Source organism: Ostrea edulis, chromosome 6 (assembly GCF_947568905.1).
Source record: "Ostrea edulis chromosome 6, xbOstEdul1.1, whole genome shotgun sequence".
Classification (NCBI taxonomy): Eukaryota; Metazoa; Mollusca; class Bivalvia; order Ostreida; family Ostreidae; genus Ostrea; species Ostrea edulis.
The window spans coordinates 8149974-8169930 of record NC_079169.1 but is presented as its reverse complement, the minus strand read 5'-3'; the positions used below and the strand labels follow the sequence as shown (position 1 = coordinate 8169930).

Sequence of the window (19957 nt, the reverse complement as noted above, 5' to 3'; positions counted from 1 at the left end):
ACATTGTCAACTGCCACATTGCTCTATTCATAAACTTTAAAGGTCTTCTCCTCCAAGACTTCAATCACCCACACAGAATCTTAATTCCCAGGCAGGCCATTTTGTCTGTCGATCAGTTCCAGGGGCTGGTCTACAGAACCAAATGTAACCGGAAGAAAATAGGAAGGACCAGACCCTTATTAGATTGATTGCATCTTATTTAACGTCCCTCTCGAGAATTTTTCATTTGACATATGGCGACGCTGCCCGTATTGAAATAAATGCATCACATCGCGGCAATATTTATGGAAAAATTTATGAAGTACATGTGGTTTTCTTGGTGAGATATGATTTCTTATGTTGACTTAGTATCCACGCACTAAACACAAGCTGCATCACAACATCAATCCAAATTTAAGTAGTATTCAAATGTATATAAAGATGAATATTTAAAAACATGATGTCAATATACATTTAAGAGAAATATACTGGATACTGTAGAGTAGTAAGAGTATCTTGGATTTGAAGGGGAGTAAACGAATGTTCTATAGAAAACTGCAGTATCACTTATTTCATGACATGACATTGCTTACCAGAGTAGGGGGGAGGTTGTAGTTATCAAATTTACTGAATCATTTTACCTACCCATCTATTGAAGATTCTAAGTTTAACCTTACATTTCAATGAACAAAACATGTCAATCATTTTAAACAGCCCTATGTTATAAGATTCTAATTGCAGGGCTGTCACCAGGTTTCCAAAGGAGGATGTTCAATCAATTTTGGCATGGCTTTTGACAGTTTTAGTCCAAATTTTCTGATAGAATGAATTGCAAATTTTTCAGAAAATAGTCAGGCCATTTATCACAGAATGTTTAACCTGTGAATGTTTAAATCATGTCTGAAGTTTTTAAATATGTGATCAATTCAGATCAAGAAACTTTTATTTCTTGACAAAATTAATCGAGTACATATGTAAGTGGATGTTTATTGTGCACTTGATTGATTGACGTTTTCCGTCACACTCAACAATTTTTCAGTTATCTGATGACGCCCAGTTTTTATTGGTGGAAGAGAGAACCCAGATACAATATACCTGGGAAGAGACCACCGACCTTCCACAAGTAAACTGGGAAACTTCTCACTTACCGGCGCGAGCGGGATTCGAACCCGCGCCGACCAGAGGTTAGAGGCCGTGTGATTTTGAGCGCGATGCTCAAACCACTCGGCTACGGAGGCAATTCAGGAATATGTGGTTTATCCACCTGACCAATCACACCCCTTGTTTTTCTCAAAGGTTGCACAACGAAGGGTATCAACTGGAATAGGGTGGGTAAGTTATTCGTTCTGAAAATTAATACCATCGAGGGGTGGGTAGGTTACTCGTTCTGAAAATTAATACCATCAAGGGGTGGGTAGGTTACTCGTTCTGAAAATTAATACCATCGAGGGTAAAATACTTAAAGAATAAGTGGTTGGGACTTCTGAATCACTTCAACATATCCATGGTATTCGAGATATCGGTGTTTGAGATACTGAAGTTCAACTTCACTATGCAGCTGCCATCTTTGAATTTTGTTGCCGATTTCTGTACATGTATACCCAAGAGGAATCATTTCATTTCGAGGGCAACCCTAACCCACAAATTCCCAACACAATGAAACAAACAATCAATTTGACGTTTCAAATGCAGAAACCAAAGAAATAAAATTACATCCAATCCAAACCAAAATTTTAGTAATCGGAAATCCACAAAATTGGTCTCTGTGACTTCACAGAAGTAATTCGTGTTTCCAACTTAGCCATAAAAAGAAATATTCAATTCTCAAAATATACATACTTAAGTATCAGAATTTATTCCAATAACATGACATTCTATCAAAAACAAAGCATAGAAGGGTCATATTTGATTCTGACAAGAAACTGCAAACCAAAAAATTTAAATGACAAACAGAAACTTGCACATGTTTTCATCTGTACACAAAGTCAATGGTGTCTGGTAAAAAATTTAATTACATTACATGTACTTGTCTAGTATATAATACAAACTAGTATATACTATCTACGTAAGTAGTAGTATAATAAAAATACCACCCAGCAGATAGAATATACTCAGCTAGTTTGGAGTATAATGAATTGATTGGTTACATGTATATATAATCATAGAGTATGAAACAGCAAACAAGTTGAGCATATTCTATCAGCTTTGTGATATTTCTTTTTTACATACACACATATATATATATATATCTGTGTGTGTGTGTACATCATGTACAGTGTATGTCAAAATTTACTTTTACATGTATTTTACCAAAACATTTCTTGATTTCGCAAGTACATGTATATTCCTTTATTCAACAGAGTCTAAGTGTCATAGCATATCTAATTTGTATTTCATGATTAAGTGCTATAAACCTGTAGAATCATAATAATGAAATTTTGCACACAAATACAAGTTTAATAGAGTTTAGTTCTGTTTGCAGCACAAGGTATAGATCAATAAAATAACCCTGCCAGATCGACAAGAAAGCCAGCCATGGTTTGCTATAACATACCGGTATGTTCATAATGTATTGTACAATACAAGATCATGCTTAAGGATAAGCAAAACACTTAACATATGACTGAAATATCTGTGTGTCGTAAGTTCAACATCATAATAGTGGCTGTCTTTGCTCCACTATCTATGACATCACAGCCTACTAAACTGCTTTATATATCTTGTGGTGAGCTATATGGCATTATAGATTTCTAGCTATTTGAGAAAATTGCTCAAGTGTGATTTTTAGAATTTTCCCCCCACTTTTCCCAAAAAATATCCTTAGAATTTGTATTAAAAAAAAAAAAAAAAAAAAAAATCAGAATCTTTTTTAAATGTACTTCCTTGGAATTCTTAAAATTTGTTCAGCATTGATGTTGATGATAAAAGGCAATTATAGTAATGCAACAATACAAAGTTTAACATCGAGGTAATTCCCATAACAGATGAATCCATAGAAATAGTTTATTTAAATGTGTTTTGAAAAATAATATTCATTGAGACATTTTCATAAAATATTGGATAAATATGTATATTAAAAAAAGTGGAAAGAGGGTTTTGATTGGTAAATCTGTAAAGATACTTAATAATTATTGAAAGGGTATCCATTCCTTATAATTTGTGTAATTTTCAGATTGAAATTAATTTTAGAGAGACTTTAACAAGACTATGGGGTAATGTTAATCAGTTTTTAGGGAAGGTGCCAAGATGATTCGTACATATTTGTATTGGGCATCCCTTATTCCATGATTTTATCTAGTACGAGGAAAATTCATCGACAATTACATCATGTCACTGTTCTGCCTATATCCTTGAGATGTTTGAACCTATGTATGTGTGATAAAAACAACGATTGAAAAAGTACTACTAAGGATTTACATGAGCTTTAAATCTAAATGCAAAAATTCCCCAACTGTGGCCATACCCTTCCTCGATACACCTGAGACCATATTGCAAAAAAGATAAAAATGTTGCTTGGTTAGCCCGATTATTTAGTATACTCAACACAAACTTAAACTCATGCATACAAACATTTCACTGAAAGGTGGTCATAACACATGTTCCATCCAAAACAATGATGTACCCCTTCCCACCCACCCACCCACAAAATTTTTTTAGTATTACATAAAGATTTCCTCAACCTTGTATAATTACTTGTTGAAATATCATGTATTATTAGTTCTGATTCATTGCTTACACTGTATTTTGATTACATATATGGTCACATTTTGATGTCCAATGTCAAGGTTGGGATTAGTTGCAGTATCATCTCCATAAAATTCTACTCTTAAACAGTACACTATACAGAAACCCTGCAAACTAACAATATTTCACTGAATTTGATTGTCAAGATGTCAAGCTTTAATTACGAGGATTAAACTACACACGTATCCACCCTTTGTGCAAGTTACGTCCCTTGTCCGTCATCTCCCGGTGAAAAAAAAAAATTGTATATCACTACATTGGCCTTTGTAATTTTCTGATCTGTAGCTTTGACATCTGTAATTTTTCCATCAATTGCAGTCAACTACAATAATTGCCCCATGGTAGGGCAACCCATTAACTTGTATGAAAACTTAATTATTAGCTATAATTCCCAGTAGTAGTGCTTGGGTATAGAATAGAAACTTAACTTTTCACCGATTGACCTTTGGCTGACCCCGCAAAAGGATGCAACTTGGGGCAAAGTGTTGATATACGTATTAAAAGCACAAGGGTGGAAGAACCTTAAAATGAAATGATCATGAATAAATAAGGCCATTGGATATACCACGCTTTATAAAAATTACATCATAGACCAAATGTCAATAATTCAGAATAAAGAAATACGGTGGCATGTTGATTATGGTAACATTGGATTATAAAAATAGAATGCTTCATGAATGTCAATCTACGCTAAGTATAGGCATTTATATGCAAATAAGAAGGTTGACTATGACATCAAATTAAGACATTATGTATTGTTAATACGGAGAAAATTTACTATTTGCAACCCATGTGATGTCATCATATGACATGATGTAGTGCACTTATTACATGTGTTAACCAGATTCGCGTCATGAAAGCCGAGTATGAATTTATTGGTTTTATTATTATTGGTTCTGCATTTTGTAGACTCTTATTTGCATAGAAAGGACTATAAATGACCCTAACTTGTAAATGTAAAAAAAAAATTGACAAAACTAGTCAAGGTTCAGTCAAGTTTTACATCAATGAAGCATTCATCTTTGTCTCCCAGTGACCTTGACCTAAAACTTGAAAATGTTTGTTATAGTTGTGGTACCACTATAAAACTTCAGATAATTGCATGACTGATGTAAAAAATGAGTCAGCCATAACTTCATAATGATGACATTGAATAATCATCAAAAATATACAGTACGCATCAACATCCGATGGCAAGTCAATGAATAGAACTTCATCTGCAGTCTAAAGCAGATTGTAGGATAATTTGTGTACTGAATTTTTTTTTGATGAACAGGCAGACATGGTGACCTACATTTTGTGGTGGGATGTTACTATGATCCCATGTCTTTGGGCTATTTCATTCATTGAGTGTTAGCACACTCTTTGGAAATGTTCTTTTTTATCAGATAGAAGCAGACGGATTCTTATCCCCATTGATTGTAATATTGCTATACAATTTCACATCATTCTATGGTGAGTTTCTGTTAAGAGTTATTACAAGATATACAGAAATTTCAATCATAACAACCAAAGTCCCATATGTATAATCAGAAAAGAATAATATGCACATTCACACAAAATCATCAGCCAATCTACATTTGTATGTAACATTTCATTGCAATCTAAATGATCATTGTAGGAGATATCGAACTCAGAAAACTGTGGATGACAGTCAGACAGACAGAGTGAAAACTCCCTATTACTAGTCCCCATCCAATATACGTGTCATCATTTGTTCAGTCAGATTCACCTTGTACACAAACAATTCAAAAGTCAATAGATTCTAACTACATCTGGACAGTTTACAGATAAATTATTCCTGATATCAGTGCACCACCTCTTCATGAGACACAATTTGGTGGTCTACATTCTCCTCCTTTGTTTCGTAATCGTGTTCAAATTTTATCTCCGGCGTAACACACTCTTCTTCCTCATTATCAATTTCAATGTCTGGTTTCTTCAGCATTTCCATCTCTTTCTTCATGAAGGAAACCTCCCTTTTAAAGCCCCGGAGTTGAAGTCTCATGGTTCTCATATGTTTATGAATATCCAGATAAGCATTCTTAGCAGGGATGCCATCTTCTCCTCCTTTACAACAAATCAAACACCCTTTTGTGCTTTCTCTGGCATGTTTCCTGAAATGAAATTTGAGGGCATCTGCATCGAGGAAACACTCGCCACACTCCCTGCAGCCATAAGGGCGTTCCCCAGAGTTTATCTTTATACGTCGAAGGAGGTCCATTTTGGCAGTAAACAGGGTTTTACAAGCATCACATCTACCCGGAATATCCTCAGCATGCATTTTCTCAATTTCACAATCAGCTGAGTGAATGCGAAGATGAAACTGCAGACTCCTTTTGTGGAGGAACTGCTTGTCACAAATGCCACATCTAAATGGCTGAAAACATAGAGCTAACTTACAATATAGTCATTGCATGGAAATACAGAAAGTAAAAGTTCAAAAATACAACAAGAGGCCCATGAGCCACCATATTCAAATGAGTCACCTTGTACATAAAGAATTTTAAAACTGGAACATTTGTAGTGGCTTATAAATAATTATCAAGACTTGCTATTATTGGACCAATATATACACTACATTTTAGGCAATCAGGGGCATAATGCAAACACATTTGAAAAAAATACACACAAGTTATTTTACTCACATACACATATTATTTAAAATAACATATTTTTCGATCTTATTGGGTCATTGATTTCCTCTGCAATCTTCCTTTTTTTAATTTCCTGCCAATGTATATTGCATTCTGGGATTCAATGATGTAAAGGAAGAAGCAGTACACACTCTAATAAACAGCAGAAGACATGTAGCAGGTGTAGACTATATTTTCCTCATTACCTTGAGGTGATACTTACATTTTTAGGGGACATTTTTATCAACAAATGAACAATTTTCCGCACTTCTTCGAAGAATTTGAATACTTTTTCCTGATTAAGCAAGCTTATGAGTAAAAGAAACATTTATTTTCATCTTGGGTGTTCCAGCAAAATCTGTGGTGCACATTGTGTGAAGTGAGGGGGGTTTGACACAAAATAACATTAAACAAGTTAACTAAAAATAACCTATTCAAGTGATCAAAGAAAGGAGAGAGAGCTGTAATTGATGAAGGACAGAAGCAAAGAGAGCTAACTCATTGTGATGAAAAAATACTTTTGTGCATTACTTTTCTAAATCTAATGCATTTGCAATATGCCCCTGAATGTTAAGGGATTGCTTAAATATTATTTTCACAAATTGTAATTATTTTATTGCTCTTTGAAAAATTCTTAAAGATTTCCACTGACAATCTTATATCTCTACTATTCAACAACTCTCATCTGTTATAATTAACAAATATTTGTTCATCATTTACATAAAGTGAAAGAAGAAAGTATCTTGACTGACAAAAACATGGCTATGTACACAAGCAAACTTTACTCAATCAGAAGAGTGAGTTTTCAAGTCAATTGGAGCTTTAGTGAATTAACACATGCACAGCGGGAAAATATAGTAGAAAGTAGGTGTGTGTATTGTATACAGGGAAATATTCGCCCCTGTTTTATTTTTACCCTTTTGCCCTCATTTTCAGTATGTGTATTTAACGGCAAAAGTAATACAGGGTGAAAATAATCCTGTATACAGTAAAAAAAATTTGAAAAGTGATGTAAAAATATGGAGATATAACATGGTTGTTTGCAAAAAATAATTAGGGATCTATGACTCTTTGATCTACCCCAATCCCACCCCCCCCCCCCCCCCCCCTGCAGTATAACTAGAGCAGTAAGTGACAAGACGCTCTGCCATGATTCCTGATTTTCTGTTTGCCACTGTTCATATGAACAAATTATTCTAAAATTTAATCATCAAACCTATCTGATTTCTTTTTTTGTTTGCCACTGTTCATATGAACAAATTATTCTAAAATTTAATCATCAGACCTATCTGATTTATTTTTCTGTTTGCCACTATTCATATGAACAAATTATTCTAAAATTTGATCATCAGACCTATCCTTTCTGAAAAAAAACCCACTTTGTAGTTTTTATGTAATCTTGTCCACAGATAAATGAATGCACAAACGGGAGCAAAAACCCCTATTGATGAAGGTGAAAATCTACCCTTGGCAGAAGTGAAAATCTACCTTTGATAGAGGTGACAACCTACCCACCTTGATGAAGGTGAAAACCTACCCACATTGATTAAGGTGAAAACCTACCCGAGTTGGCAGAGGTGAAAACCTACCTTGGCAGAGTTAACTAACCTTCTCGCCAGTGTGTTTGCTCTGGTGAGCTTTGAGGGAGTGGAGCTGTCTAAATGTCTCGTTACACACGCCACATTTGTAGGGGCGGTCCCCAGTGTGGAGGCGTACGTGGACCTTGTAGTTGGAGGAGTAACTGAAAGATTTCCCACACTCTTCACACTTGTAGGGTTTCTCTCCTGAAATGGGTGATTAGCACTGTTCAAATATGAACCCAAAAGGCTGATATTTTTTTACAACATGATCTAGTCCATGTACATAATCAATACATTATGTAAATACAATCTCTGATCAAAAATTCCTAATACATGTAGAAAATAAAATTCTATTTATCAGCTCAGGATAATTTTTTTTTTTTACATTCTGAATCTTACTTCTTTGATAAATACATAATCATTCACCTCATTTGCATAATGAGAAAATGATATGAACTCCTCTATAATGGTATTGTAAACACGTAAATTTAAGAATTATTTTTTGGTATCAAATGTTTGTGACAGTATTTTCTTCTGTGCTTTGTTCTTGGACAAAATTTTTCCAAAGAATAACTGCTGCATAATCAGAGAGTGCAGAAACTGACGCTTGGACGGATGGAATAATGCATGGATGACAATCAACTGATGAACAGTGATCCCTTTATGATTTTTTCTTTGTGCTTATATAACTGCATGTCTAGGGGTTAGATAGAACTAATTGGTTAGATAGAGTTACACGTGCAGATAGACCTATGTAGTTAGATTATGTGACCTGAATCACAAGGTTCGATAGATTTACAAATCACAAGGTTCGATAGATTTACATAGTTACATGGTTACATATATATAGTGACATGGATATCCTATTCCTGTTACAGAATTACACACACATATATCTTGTGCTTAAATGTGAATCTATATAACTGTCTATGTTATATGTAACAGTATGGAAATCAAACAAGAGGCCCACAGGCCTTATCAGTCACCTGAGTACTTGTTAAAAGCCAATCTAAATAACTTAAATGCCCTAAAAAGTGCATATACTGATGAAAGGCGTTACATACAGTACCCGCAACGTTATTCTTGACATTCCTATCATGCTCTATCGTGCGTGTATCCTATCATATCATGCGTGTATCCTATCATATCGTGCGTGTATCCTATCCTATATCAGGTTTTCCGTTTTCTATCGTGTTTTGCGTTTATCAGGTCTATCATGTATCGTATTTTGCGTGTATCAGGTTTTCCGTTTATCGTAAAAATCGTTTATCTTGTAGCTTCGGAAACTATCGGGATCGTATATTAAATCTAATGAAAAAGTACAATACTTTCCGAAAGCTTTATTCGTTTTGTTAAAGAAGCTATTTTTAGGAATCGAGGAAAGACAGTATGTTTGAAGGAAAACAGAAAGCTGTCGATTTTAAGGCAGAAAAAGAGCCATATGTCTGTCCAGAGAGTGTGAAAATTTATCACAATTTCATTCTAAGTAGTCTGGAAAGTAGGCAGTGGTTTGCCGAGCAAACCGAGGACAGTAAAACTGAAAGCTCCTACATCTGGAGTTCATAAAGATTTCCTTGTCTAGAATAAATTATTTGTAATTAACACTAACAGAGAAATAGGAAGTTCCGATCTGAAAGGAAAAATCAGTAAATTACATTGTTTATTACATATATTTTAATAATGGTTCTTTTTCTTCCGATTTTTTTCCACCTGTATTCAACTTATATACCAACTACTGAACTTGTGTGCGTTCTTATCTATCTGATTTTGTGTATCACCCGTGTTTTGACAGTAAACATTCTCAGGAACATTGTATTTCACACATTTAGAAGATTAAGTTTTAAAAGAGTGCAAGGGTATTGCATCTCCCAAAATTCTGCTCAATTGGGCACGATTCAGCTGTCATCGTTGTTTTGTTGTTTTTTGTTTTTTTTTATTTGTACATGTACACATGTACCAATAGTCGTACGTGTAGATACTGGAAATTTATGCTGGTTTTGATGATTATTTGAATTTTTTACATGCTAAACACAAACATTTTAAAGCGTTTCTAAATTGCGAATTTAAATCAAGCCGGGTTTCATATATGTTTTTTAATAGTTTATTCATTTTTTGTTAACAAAATATCAATTCATATAAATATGTTCCAATTACTTATGACTATCAATTATCACTCATAGTGTAGAAATACCTAACATATGAGCATATGGTGTAGTGCAGTGGATTGTTTTTAAAGCGGTCATTATGAAAATAATTGTAGTTGTTGAATGAGCGGTGAACTCAGAGCTTGATGCAAAATAACCTCCTCCTTGCTACACACAAAATATTACTTGGTTTTATTTGATATCCAAGATAATAGACATTAGAATAAGAGAGCTATTGAAGCATGATATCACTACATTATATTACATTTTGTTAATTCCCTGTTTAATTGCTAAACGCTCGGCATTAAGTGAGAATGTCATGGGTCCTCGGAGATGACCTTGAAAACAGACACCCCGTGTCACAGTAGGTGTGGCACGCTAAAAAAAACCTCACTGCTCAATGGCCGTAATTGCCGAGCATAAGCCTAAATTTAAAAGCTCTTCACCGGTCATGGTGACGTCTCCATATGAGTGAAATATTCTCAAGCGAGACGTTAAGCAAGATAAAAATCAATCACTCCCTGTATGATTCATATATTAAACATTAGGTGACAATATACGTTTTAGAATCATTGGCTGAGAAAATTCATATAGATATCAAATAATACCGCATTTAGTTTAGTTTTCGGATGTTAGCTGTAATGACGTTAAAAAAAAAAACATAAATAGAATTAAAAAAAACAACAAAAATAAACGTACAACCGTGGATAAATAAATTATACGTTTTAGGTATATATTGAATATTGAAATCCTTCAATATTATTATCAACATAATGTAATTATTTTGTACATATCAAACTTTCGTTCTGTCTAAATTGTTTCTAAATTTACAACATTTCTATCAGGTTTTCCGTTTATCGTGAAGATCGTTTATCGTGTTTTGCGTTTATCAGGTCTATCGTGAAGATCGTTTATCAGGTTTTGCGTTTATCAGGTTTACCATGTATCCTATCGCATCGTGCGTGTATCCTATCCTATCGTGCGTGTATCCTATCCTATCGTGCGTGTATCGTGTTCTATCGTTTATCATGTCAAGAATAACGTTGCGGGTACTGTAATATACATGTGTGTATTAACAATTGACTAATTTTAACCCATCCTAGAGTCAATATCCTGTGGTGGCAAAACTTTTCTGCTGCTTTTCCTAAAGATACATTTATATTTTATACTACATATCAGCAAACTAAAAGAAGTCCTTCAGATAATAAAGACAATAATCACTATATAATGGTTTTGGCTCCACCCTGAAACCTAATCCTTACCCCCCTCCCCCCTCTCATGAAATATACAATCTTAATTTGGGAAAGGACTACCTACCCCTTCTAAATATCTATTTAGTTTCAATTTAGTATCAATAACATTACGGCAGATATAATTTACACGTTTTGCACATATAAACTATATATACCAAGTTTGGCCCTGCCCTGAAGTCAGCAAATCAACCCTAGGAATCATGAAATTAAAAATTGTGGTAGAGGCTCTGCTCTACATCACTTTCCATTTAGTTCTTCTTAAAGATATGCAGTTGTAGAGAAGAAGATTTTTGAAAATTGTTAAAAAAAAATTGGGTAGTTTTTGCGCCATCCCTTAGGTCCTAGGGATGCATAAGTCCAGAGATTTACAATCCACATGTATGTCCCCTTTGTTCCACAGATGCTTCATACAAAATTTTAAAAGAAATGGAAAGGAAATTATCAAGAAGTTAAAAATGTTCATTTGTTAACACACAATTGTCTACTCAGGTGACCTAATAAAAGATTTTTAAATATAAATATATTTACATGGCTATACAGAGTTGACTAGAAATAGAATAAAAAGGTTAGTGTTTACATACATGAAGCCTTACAAGGTTAAATAAAATGAAATTCCATGATTAAATAAAATTACATGTACCTGCATGTATTCTTAGATGGTTTTGTAGATGTTCATTTTTGACAAATGTTTGACTACAGAACCAGCATTTGTAGGCAGGGTTGGTGATATGAATTTTCATGTGGGCAGACAGTGCCGTCTTGTCGCGGAGAGCCTCGTTACAGACTGAGCATTTGACGGTGGATGGTCGGTTGTGAATTCGCAGGTGGCTCTGTAATGGTCCCCGTCCACTGAATGTCTTGGAACAATGATCACAGTGGTAGGGCCTGTCACCAACATGTTTTTGAATGTGCTTCTTTAATTCTGACTTGGTATGGAACTGGTCACAGAATGCACACTTGTACACAGGCTCATGACTGTCTTCATCCACCGTGGTCACCTCCTCTGTTCGAACAACTTCAGCAACTTCCTCTTCTTCTTCACTGGCTAACTTCTCTACATGGTCTATAACACAGTTTACCTCCTGTTTATTTTGATTGACTTCCTGGTTGGTTGTCTTGTCTTCCTGGTCTGTATCCTCAGCACTGCTTGAAGCACCCTCCGTGTCAGACACAGTCTTAACTTGCTTGGTCAGTGATGCGTATTCGTGTTGGCTCAGTGGTTCCAGTACTCCTCTTTTCAGTCTGTTTTTTTCTATGGTTGCCTTCTCTTCACTGGCTATAATGCTATCTCTCATACCTGCAGAATATATTAGAGCATGGATTAACACATTCATTCTATGTACAGTAAAGCACACTTATAATGAATTAACACTTATAGAGAAGTGATTTTCATTCCCTGTAATTATATGTTCACAATGAATCAAAATGGTTTATCCTTTCTTCTTTTTTTTTTTTAATTGATTTTTGTAGGCATAATAAAGTACATAAATATAACAAGTCATATATAATTATCATTATGCGCGGATAGTGAGAAAGAGAAAAAGAGAGAGAGAGGCATGTTTTAAGTAAATAGAAAGTTCCATCTGTTCCATTGAGTATCAAATTTTTTCTTTTCACCATTCTTATCCCTAGCACTTCCCTACAAGCATGTTTTACCGTACATGTATGTTGAGTAGTTCAAATCCACAAGAGTTTAAGACACAGAATTAAGATTCAGTTGCTTGCTGTTTCTTTCTAATGATGTGTGCATGTTTTTGATTATCATTTTATGAAAGGTGAAGATAACAAACAGTGATCAATCTCATAACTCCTATAAGCATTACAAAACATAGTATTGGGCAAACACGGACCCCTGGATATACCAGAGGTGGGATCAGACAAACACGGACTCCTGCATATACCAGAGGTGGGATCAGGTGCTGCCTAAGAGGAGTAAGCATCCCCTGTAGACCAGTCACACCCGCTGTGACCCCTATATTTTCATCAAGTAAATGGAGTTTGAATGTAAATACAGTACATTCTTCTTACACATGATATGATAGTTTAGTTACCAATCTATTCATTTATAATAAGAGGGATTTCATAATAGTAAATTGGAATATACAAAAACTAAAAATACAATGTTTACTTTTTTGTGTAAATAAGCATTTTTTTTTTTTATTTGAAGTGCTAAATATACAAAACTGAAGTTTTTTGTTTATTCCAGTTATAAAAATTAAAATACATACATTCATCATAAAACTGGTACATAAACAAAACAAAAACCTTTAGTTTACACTGATTAATGCAAAAATGGTTTATTACCTTGAGAAAAACATTGCAATTATAAGCCACACTATAATTATCTAAACTACATGTAGTACTAAATCAAAAGGATTCTAAAGTCATTGAAATAAGTATTATTAGATTGATATATTTCAAAATCATAAAAACCTATAGCAATATGTGAAGAGGCTATATTGGGTTTCATACCTAGCAGCAGACTGACACCTTCAGTGTCGTGATCGTGGATAGAAACTGCCTCCACAGTGTTACACTTCTCTACTGTTACCGGGGAGACCACTGTTGCCGGGGAGACCTGTTGTTAATCAATATGAGCATACACTGTACACAGTTCCATACTAACATGATAAGTGAAAACCACACCGTACTGACCGTGAAACGTTTAATACGTGTTAGAATAATAAGATTGTTCTGAAGTCTTGGGGTGGGTACAGACCTTGCCCTTCTGTGACGCGGTCATCTTGGATTCTTTGGCATCACCACTTTAAAAAAAATCAATGAACTTAAAATTAAAATATAATAATTAGTTTATGAATATGGAAAAAATTATTCAATCTAATTAAAATCAGACTTCTTAGATCCGCGCCGAATACTCTGCATTAGAAGATCTGAAATAACCCAACTAGGGGCCATGTTCATTTGAACTTTATGTTAGCCAATCAACACCTCGCCTATGAAGTCATCGGTGTTTACAATTCAAGGAAAATGGATTGTTTGGTTTAAAAGAAAACACATCGCAGCTACATGTGACGTCACAATGCACCATTTACGTCGACTGGCGTTATATTCCTCGCATTAATTAAGTAAACCATCTTGAAAACTATTCAAATCGTTACCATCCCTATTCATACGTAAATCGCATTTCACAATTAATTTAATTTGGGTGTATTTTACATCGTACGATTTGTTGTTTGGATGAACGGAATAGATTAGGCATTGCTGCGAAAGTTTAAAATTCCTTATGTGAGAATAAACAATTTTATAGTCTGGAATATACTTTGTGGGAGAGAGATTACTGAAATTTATTTACGAATTGCCGGTAATTAATCGCCTAAATAACCATCATTGTTTGTATGGCGCAATCTGACTGGCTGATAGTTCTTATGAATATTCCAAGCGAAAGGTCATGCGGACATGACGTCACCCCTATGGGGTAATGTCAGATCCTATTGTAGCAATTGTGAGCATATCTTAGGATCTGATTTTAATTAGATTGAAAAATGATTAGTCTGTAAATGTAAAATAAGGAAAGATTTATATCTTAAGAATTTTTTTATTTTAATTTTTTATTATTCGTGCAACAAAAAATCAAGATGTTGTATGTGACTCAATTTATTTTTCAAAGTCTTTTTTTCACCAATTTGTCTAAATCCCCACTGAAAATCATGCCTCTTTTTACAATTGTCATTCTAATCATATACATTTGACCAAACCAGGTACATGTGTCAGCTTTTTTTAACTGACACTGGCTAAACATGCAACAGGTATATATGTACGTACAGTGTCACATCAATCAGTTGTCTGGCGTTTTCTGTCGATTCTGTGGATCGCTCCGGTACTTTCGGCTCTTCCCCTAAAGCAAAATAGTTTCAAATAAATGACATCACTATACATATGGCCTGAATAAAATTGTGTTTCCAGTTTAGGGCTGAAACAATACACCCCCTTCGGGATATGATATATATATATATTACAATACTTATGCCACAATTCAAAACTTTCAATATGATATAATTTAACAGAAAAAAACAATATGAGGGAAAATCAATTATCAAAATTCCCCATCATAATTTCAAAAGCAACATGTTCCCAAACTGCCAAACGGTAAGATGCCTGATGGCTCTGTAGTTCAAACCGATAACGTTCATTATTATTTTCATCAGACTCAAGGCAAACAACAGTCTGAATGTTACTTTGTCCCACATGCAGGTAAAAATAATACATACGGGCCAAGTAATAAACTATCGAACCGAAAATTGAGGTAATGAATCGAAAATTGAATGGAGCATTTATATTGATTCAAAACAGTATAGATATTTCAGTGAATCGTTTCAGCCCTATCCCAGTTATGATCCCAAGATGATTTATGTCAGTTTTAAGGAGGAATGCTACACCCGAGAAATTTGATATTGATGAAAAGTGAGGGATATGTACAATAATATTTCAAAATTAAAAACTTTGAAGTTTACTTTATTTAGTAAAAATGCAGTTTAAGTAGAAATTAACCTGGGGAAAAAATTAAAACCCCTGTTGGACTCGAACTCACGATACACAGCTCAGCAATTGACCTGCTAACCTACTGAGCTACTCATCTAGGCAATTAATTCTAAAAGGAATAGACACATAGTGTTGATATTTATACTTTCATTTGTTTTTTAAAAGGAAGTCAGCCATTATGATAATGTAATAGAATACCTCCTTAAATAAACAAAAGTGCACCACCACGGCACATGATACGCCTGTCACATATTGTTAACAGTATAGATTGTACCCATTAAAACATTTTTTTTTATATCAACTTAATTAAATGTCACAGTGACCTTAAAGTAGGATGCAACACACCTTCTACCTAAGATGCATTAGTTGACCAATTTTGGTGATTCTAGGTCTAATAGTTTTCAAGTTATGAGCCGGACAAGTTTTTGCCATATATGGCCATATCTTCTTAATGAAAAGTCACAGTGACCTGGTTTTAATGTGCGACACACCTTCTACCCAAGATGTATCTACAGACAAAGTTTGATGATTCTAGGCCTTGTAGTATTTAAGTTACGGGTCGGACACGAAAAAGCTAACAGACGGACAGACAGACGGATATCTTCTTAATGAAAAGTCACAGTGACCTGGTTTTAATGTGCGACACACCTTCTACCCAAGATGTATAGATCTACAGACAAAGTTTGATGATTCTAGGCCTTGTAGTATTTAAGTTACGGGTCGGACACGAAAAAGCTAACAGACGGACGGACAGACGGATATCTTCTTAATGAAAAGTCACGGTGACCTGGTTTTAATGTGCGACACACCTTCTACCCAAGATGTATCTACAGACAAAGTTTGATGATTCTAGGCCTTGTAGTATTTAAGTTACGGGTTGGACACGAAAAAGCCAACAGACAGACGGACATGAACGCCATACCATAATACGTCCCGTCTTAAGACGGGCGTATAAAAACCCACTTTATCTCTTTATTTTATTTTATTTTTTTTTTTGGCCCGCAATAAGTCATATTTTCATATTTAAGACTTTAGTTAAACAATTGGTCAGACAAGTAGTCTGAAAATAACACATTGTTTGGGTGGGGTGTCTAAATTTGAAACAAGGTACGTAAATATGTTTAAAGCAATTAAAATAACAAATTAAAACCACTCTCACTCTGGAAAATCACTGTCTTATTCAACACTTAGTGTTTAGCAGTCAAAAGAATCGCCCAGATGAGTAATGACATTGAATATCCTGGTTTACGACTTTACCAGTCAAATACCATTCAACAAATCCCCTAGCAAATCTATTCCTGTAAATTCATCCTGAATTGGTCAAACGGTCCCCAAAATTTAGTCAATTCATACCCTAATAGACTTTTACATGGTCAATAATGTTAGTCATTGCACCCCAAAGTTTTAGTCAAAATTGATAACACTGCAAGCTAAATACAACCAGTATTTCATCCCCTTCAAGATTGTCTGGTTCTTCTGTCTCCAAAACTTTCAACCCATCCTTAATGAAGTTTTATTTGTGTATTTTATGAGTTGGTCAAATCATTCTCTGATTTTGGTCAATCCATCTCAAGAGACATAATAATTATTACAGCTGAATACAGCAATGAGCACAAATGCACAATTTTCTTTAGAACGTGCTGGTATAATCATTTATTAATGGTATAATCATTTATGAACCAGTTTCAGGTTTTACAATATTATAATTTAAAGTTTGACAAATTCAAATAACAGTGTTTGCAATGATGATTTCAAAGCCTGTACCCTGATATGTCTGGGATTTTTTTACCTCTTCAATCCAGGGGCCAGGGCCTTCAAATTTGGGGAAAATAGCGATATTTGATTGAAATTGTGAAATTTGTTTCATACAAATGGATAAGAAAAACAAGTATTTGATAATTTATTATTAATGTGGCTGGCTTAAACAAGTTTTTAATTTCCTGTCTTGGGCAGAGAAAAAACGGACGCAAATTTTTTGCAAGAGTGGCACTGAGGTTGGATGGCCCCTTGTGGCATATTCTCATCAAAGCATCCATCATTTGGGAATTTTTTGGCATCATTTTGGAAAAAACACCTGCTTTTCAGCATTGAGAATGGGGCCGAGAATTTCAGCCCTCTAAAAGACCCTAAAAAAATCCCTGTATGTGATAAATATAATAATTGAACAAGATATGATTATAATCTGTCGATAATGAAGTCTCCCAAACGAAGTATGTAATGGCTGTATAAAAGTGGACATTTTCGTGAATACTACAATTTCTCTAATTCTACTCTCATTCTCCATTTCATTCTGTTCAAGATCAGATTAAAACTCTGATTCACTCTCACAATCACCTGTGATTTTTTAAGGCCCATTTTGGGTCTTAAAATTTAAATTAAAATTCCCCCTCCTAAAAATTGCCAATTTTTTCCCAATTTAGCTTGCATTTTTCCCCATGACAAAATTATGAAAGGAAAATGTATTTGAAAAAAATAAACATTCGATGTCAATTATATACATAAGACTTAACAAAGAGTTACGGGAATGATGATTTGGATAGAATGGTTGAAAATTTTAGAAGGTTAAAGAGAATTAGATGTGTAAAATAAAGATAATATAACGTTTGATATGATTTTAAAACTTATTTATGATAAAATTGATTTTTCCCAATTTGACTGAAATGTCGACAATTTTTCCCAATACAGAAGTTCTGAGTTCACCAAGAGTTATTTCCCTTTGTCGAACTCTTCCATAAATTATGACGTAAAATATGATGACAGTGGGTACATTTGCTAATTACTATCGTTATATTATTTCTTAAAAGATGATATCCAGAGTTTCTGAGACCATCCTATCTCAGGGAAAAGGCAACTTTAGTGAGTTTATGAGTATTGGATAACAAAATGGCTCAAACAAATATTGTTAATTGCCATCTTTCTTTGATAAAAGCGTTACTCATGTAGAAGAGGAAACGAATAATGATTCAATAGCCAATTTGATGATCTTATTCAAACAAATTATGCTTGATATGGCCAGATACCAGTGATTGATATAAACAAAAGTTACACTTTTATTATATTAATCGTACGTAATCGTTATGTATAATGCCAGTCTACGATATAATGTATACATTGTGTACCCACAATACGTCATAAAATGCGAAAGAGTTCGACAAAGGGAAATAACTTTTGGGTAACTCCGAACTTGCGTATTCAAAAGCCACAGGACCCTTGTAAAAAAAAATGTAGAAAAATCACTTATCGTTTTCATTCACGAATTAGGGCAGCTTTATGTGACTGTATAATCTCTTCACATTCTAAATGAACAGACACAGTTGAAAAACAAAAATTTTGATCCAGAAGAAGAGGTGGACTTTGGGAAGGGAAAAGTCAGTCCTATCTCCACACTAATGGAGCTAGTCTTGCCATTTTCTTTTTATATTTCAGACATTACAGTACTATAGTAATTTCATCAGACATTTTGATTTTCTATCAGTTTTTGCAAGTAGGATTGATGGTTTTCGGAAACTTTGCAATGGTATTACTAACTTGTGAATGACCATGAATATTTGCCCTACAGTTATCCAAAAGAGGTTGGTTAGACCATATTTGGGGAAAGGGTTGACAAAATTTTAAGGGACAAGTTGACGGGGTCGGTTTTGTTAGGGAACAGACCGAGGGCACCCTACCTGGTAACCAGTTTATTTGAAACTGAAACAGGGGTTAAGTGTTATGACAAAATGATAAATGAACAAGAATCATATATCCTAACACATTTAAATAAAGAAACTTTATATGAAATATCAGACATCCAATCTTTGGGCAATATGGTGACAAGCAGATATCATACACTACAGCACATCGGCGTGTCTGCATACAAAACCACGATTGTTTTTGAAAATATAAACACAACATCAAACTATTGATACGTAAAATGTAAAAGCTTACCTTTCCCCTCCATTTGTACATATAGACAGCAGTACTGACGTTCTAGTTGGCGGCAAAATAGTGATTTTTTATATAAATTAGAGACCGATTGCAAAAATTAACACCGGAAAAGAAGACGTCAAAATACTAAGAAAACCATTACGTCGATAAGACAGAAAGTTTAAACCCGGAATAAACAAAATAAAAATGTAAAA

General features: G+C 34.3%; 1 protein-coding gene across 1 annotated transcript; it reads right to left on the bottom strand.

Annotated features, from left to right (window-relative positions):
• Positions 1-1813: 1813 nt before the first annotated feature.
• On the bottom strand, positions 1814-19898 carry LOC125646381 (zinc finger protein 271-like). Its single transcript, XM_048872625.2, has 7 exons — positions 19764-19898; positions 15120-15192; positions 14056-14101; positions 13809-13914; positions 11977-12633; positions 7968-8143; positions 1814-6103 (listed from the first exon to the last, which is right to left on the bottom strand). Exons 1-7 carry the CDS (start codon positions 19774-19776, stop codon positions 5531-5533), a joined length of 1644 nt encoding a protein of 547 aa, XP_048728582.2. The 5' UTR covers positions 19777-19898; the 3' UTR covers positions 1814-5530.
• Between the last annotated feature and the right edge of the window lie 59 nt (positions 19899-19957).

Excerpts from the sequence above, each read along its gene's own strand:
- LOC125646381 (XM_048872625.2), bottom strand. Across the intron at positions 12,634-13,808 it reads AGGTGTCAGTCTGCTGCTAG|GTATGAGAGATAGCATTATA; the intron begins GTATGAAACCCA and ends TATATTCTGCAG. Across the intron at positions 6,104-7,967 it reads GCAAACACACTGGCGAGAAG|CCATTTAGATGTGGCATTTG; the intron begins GTTAGTTAACTC and ends CTATGTTTTCAG.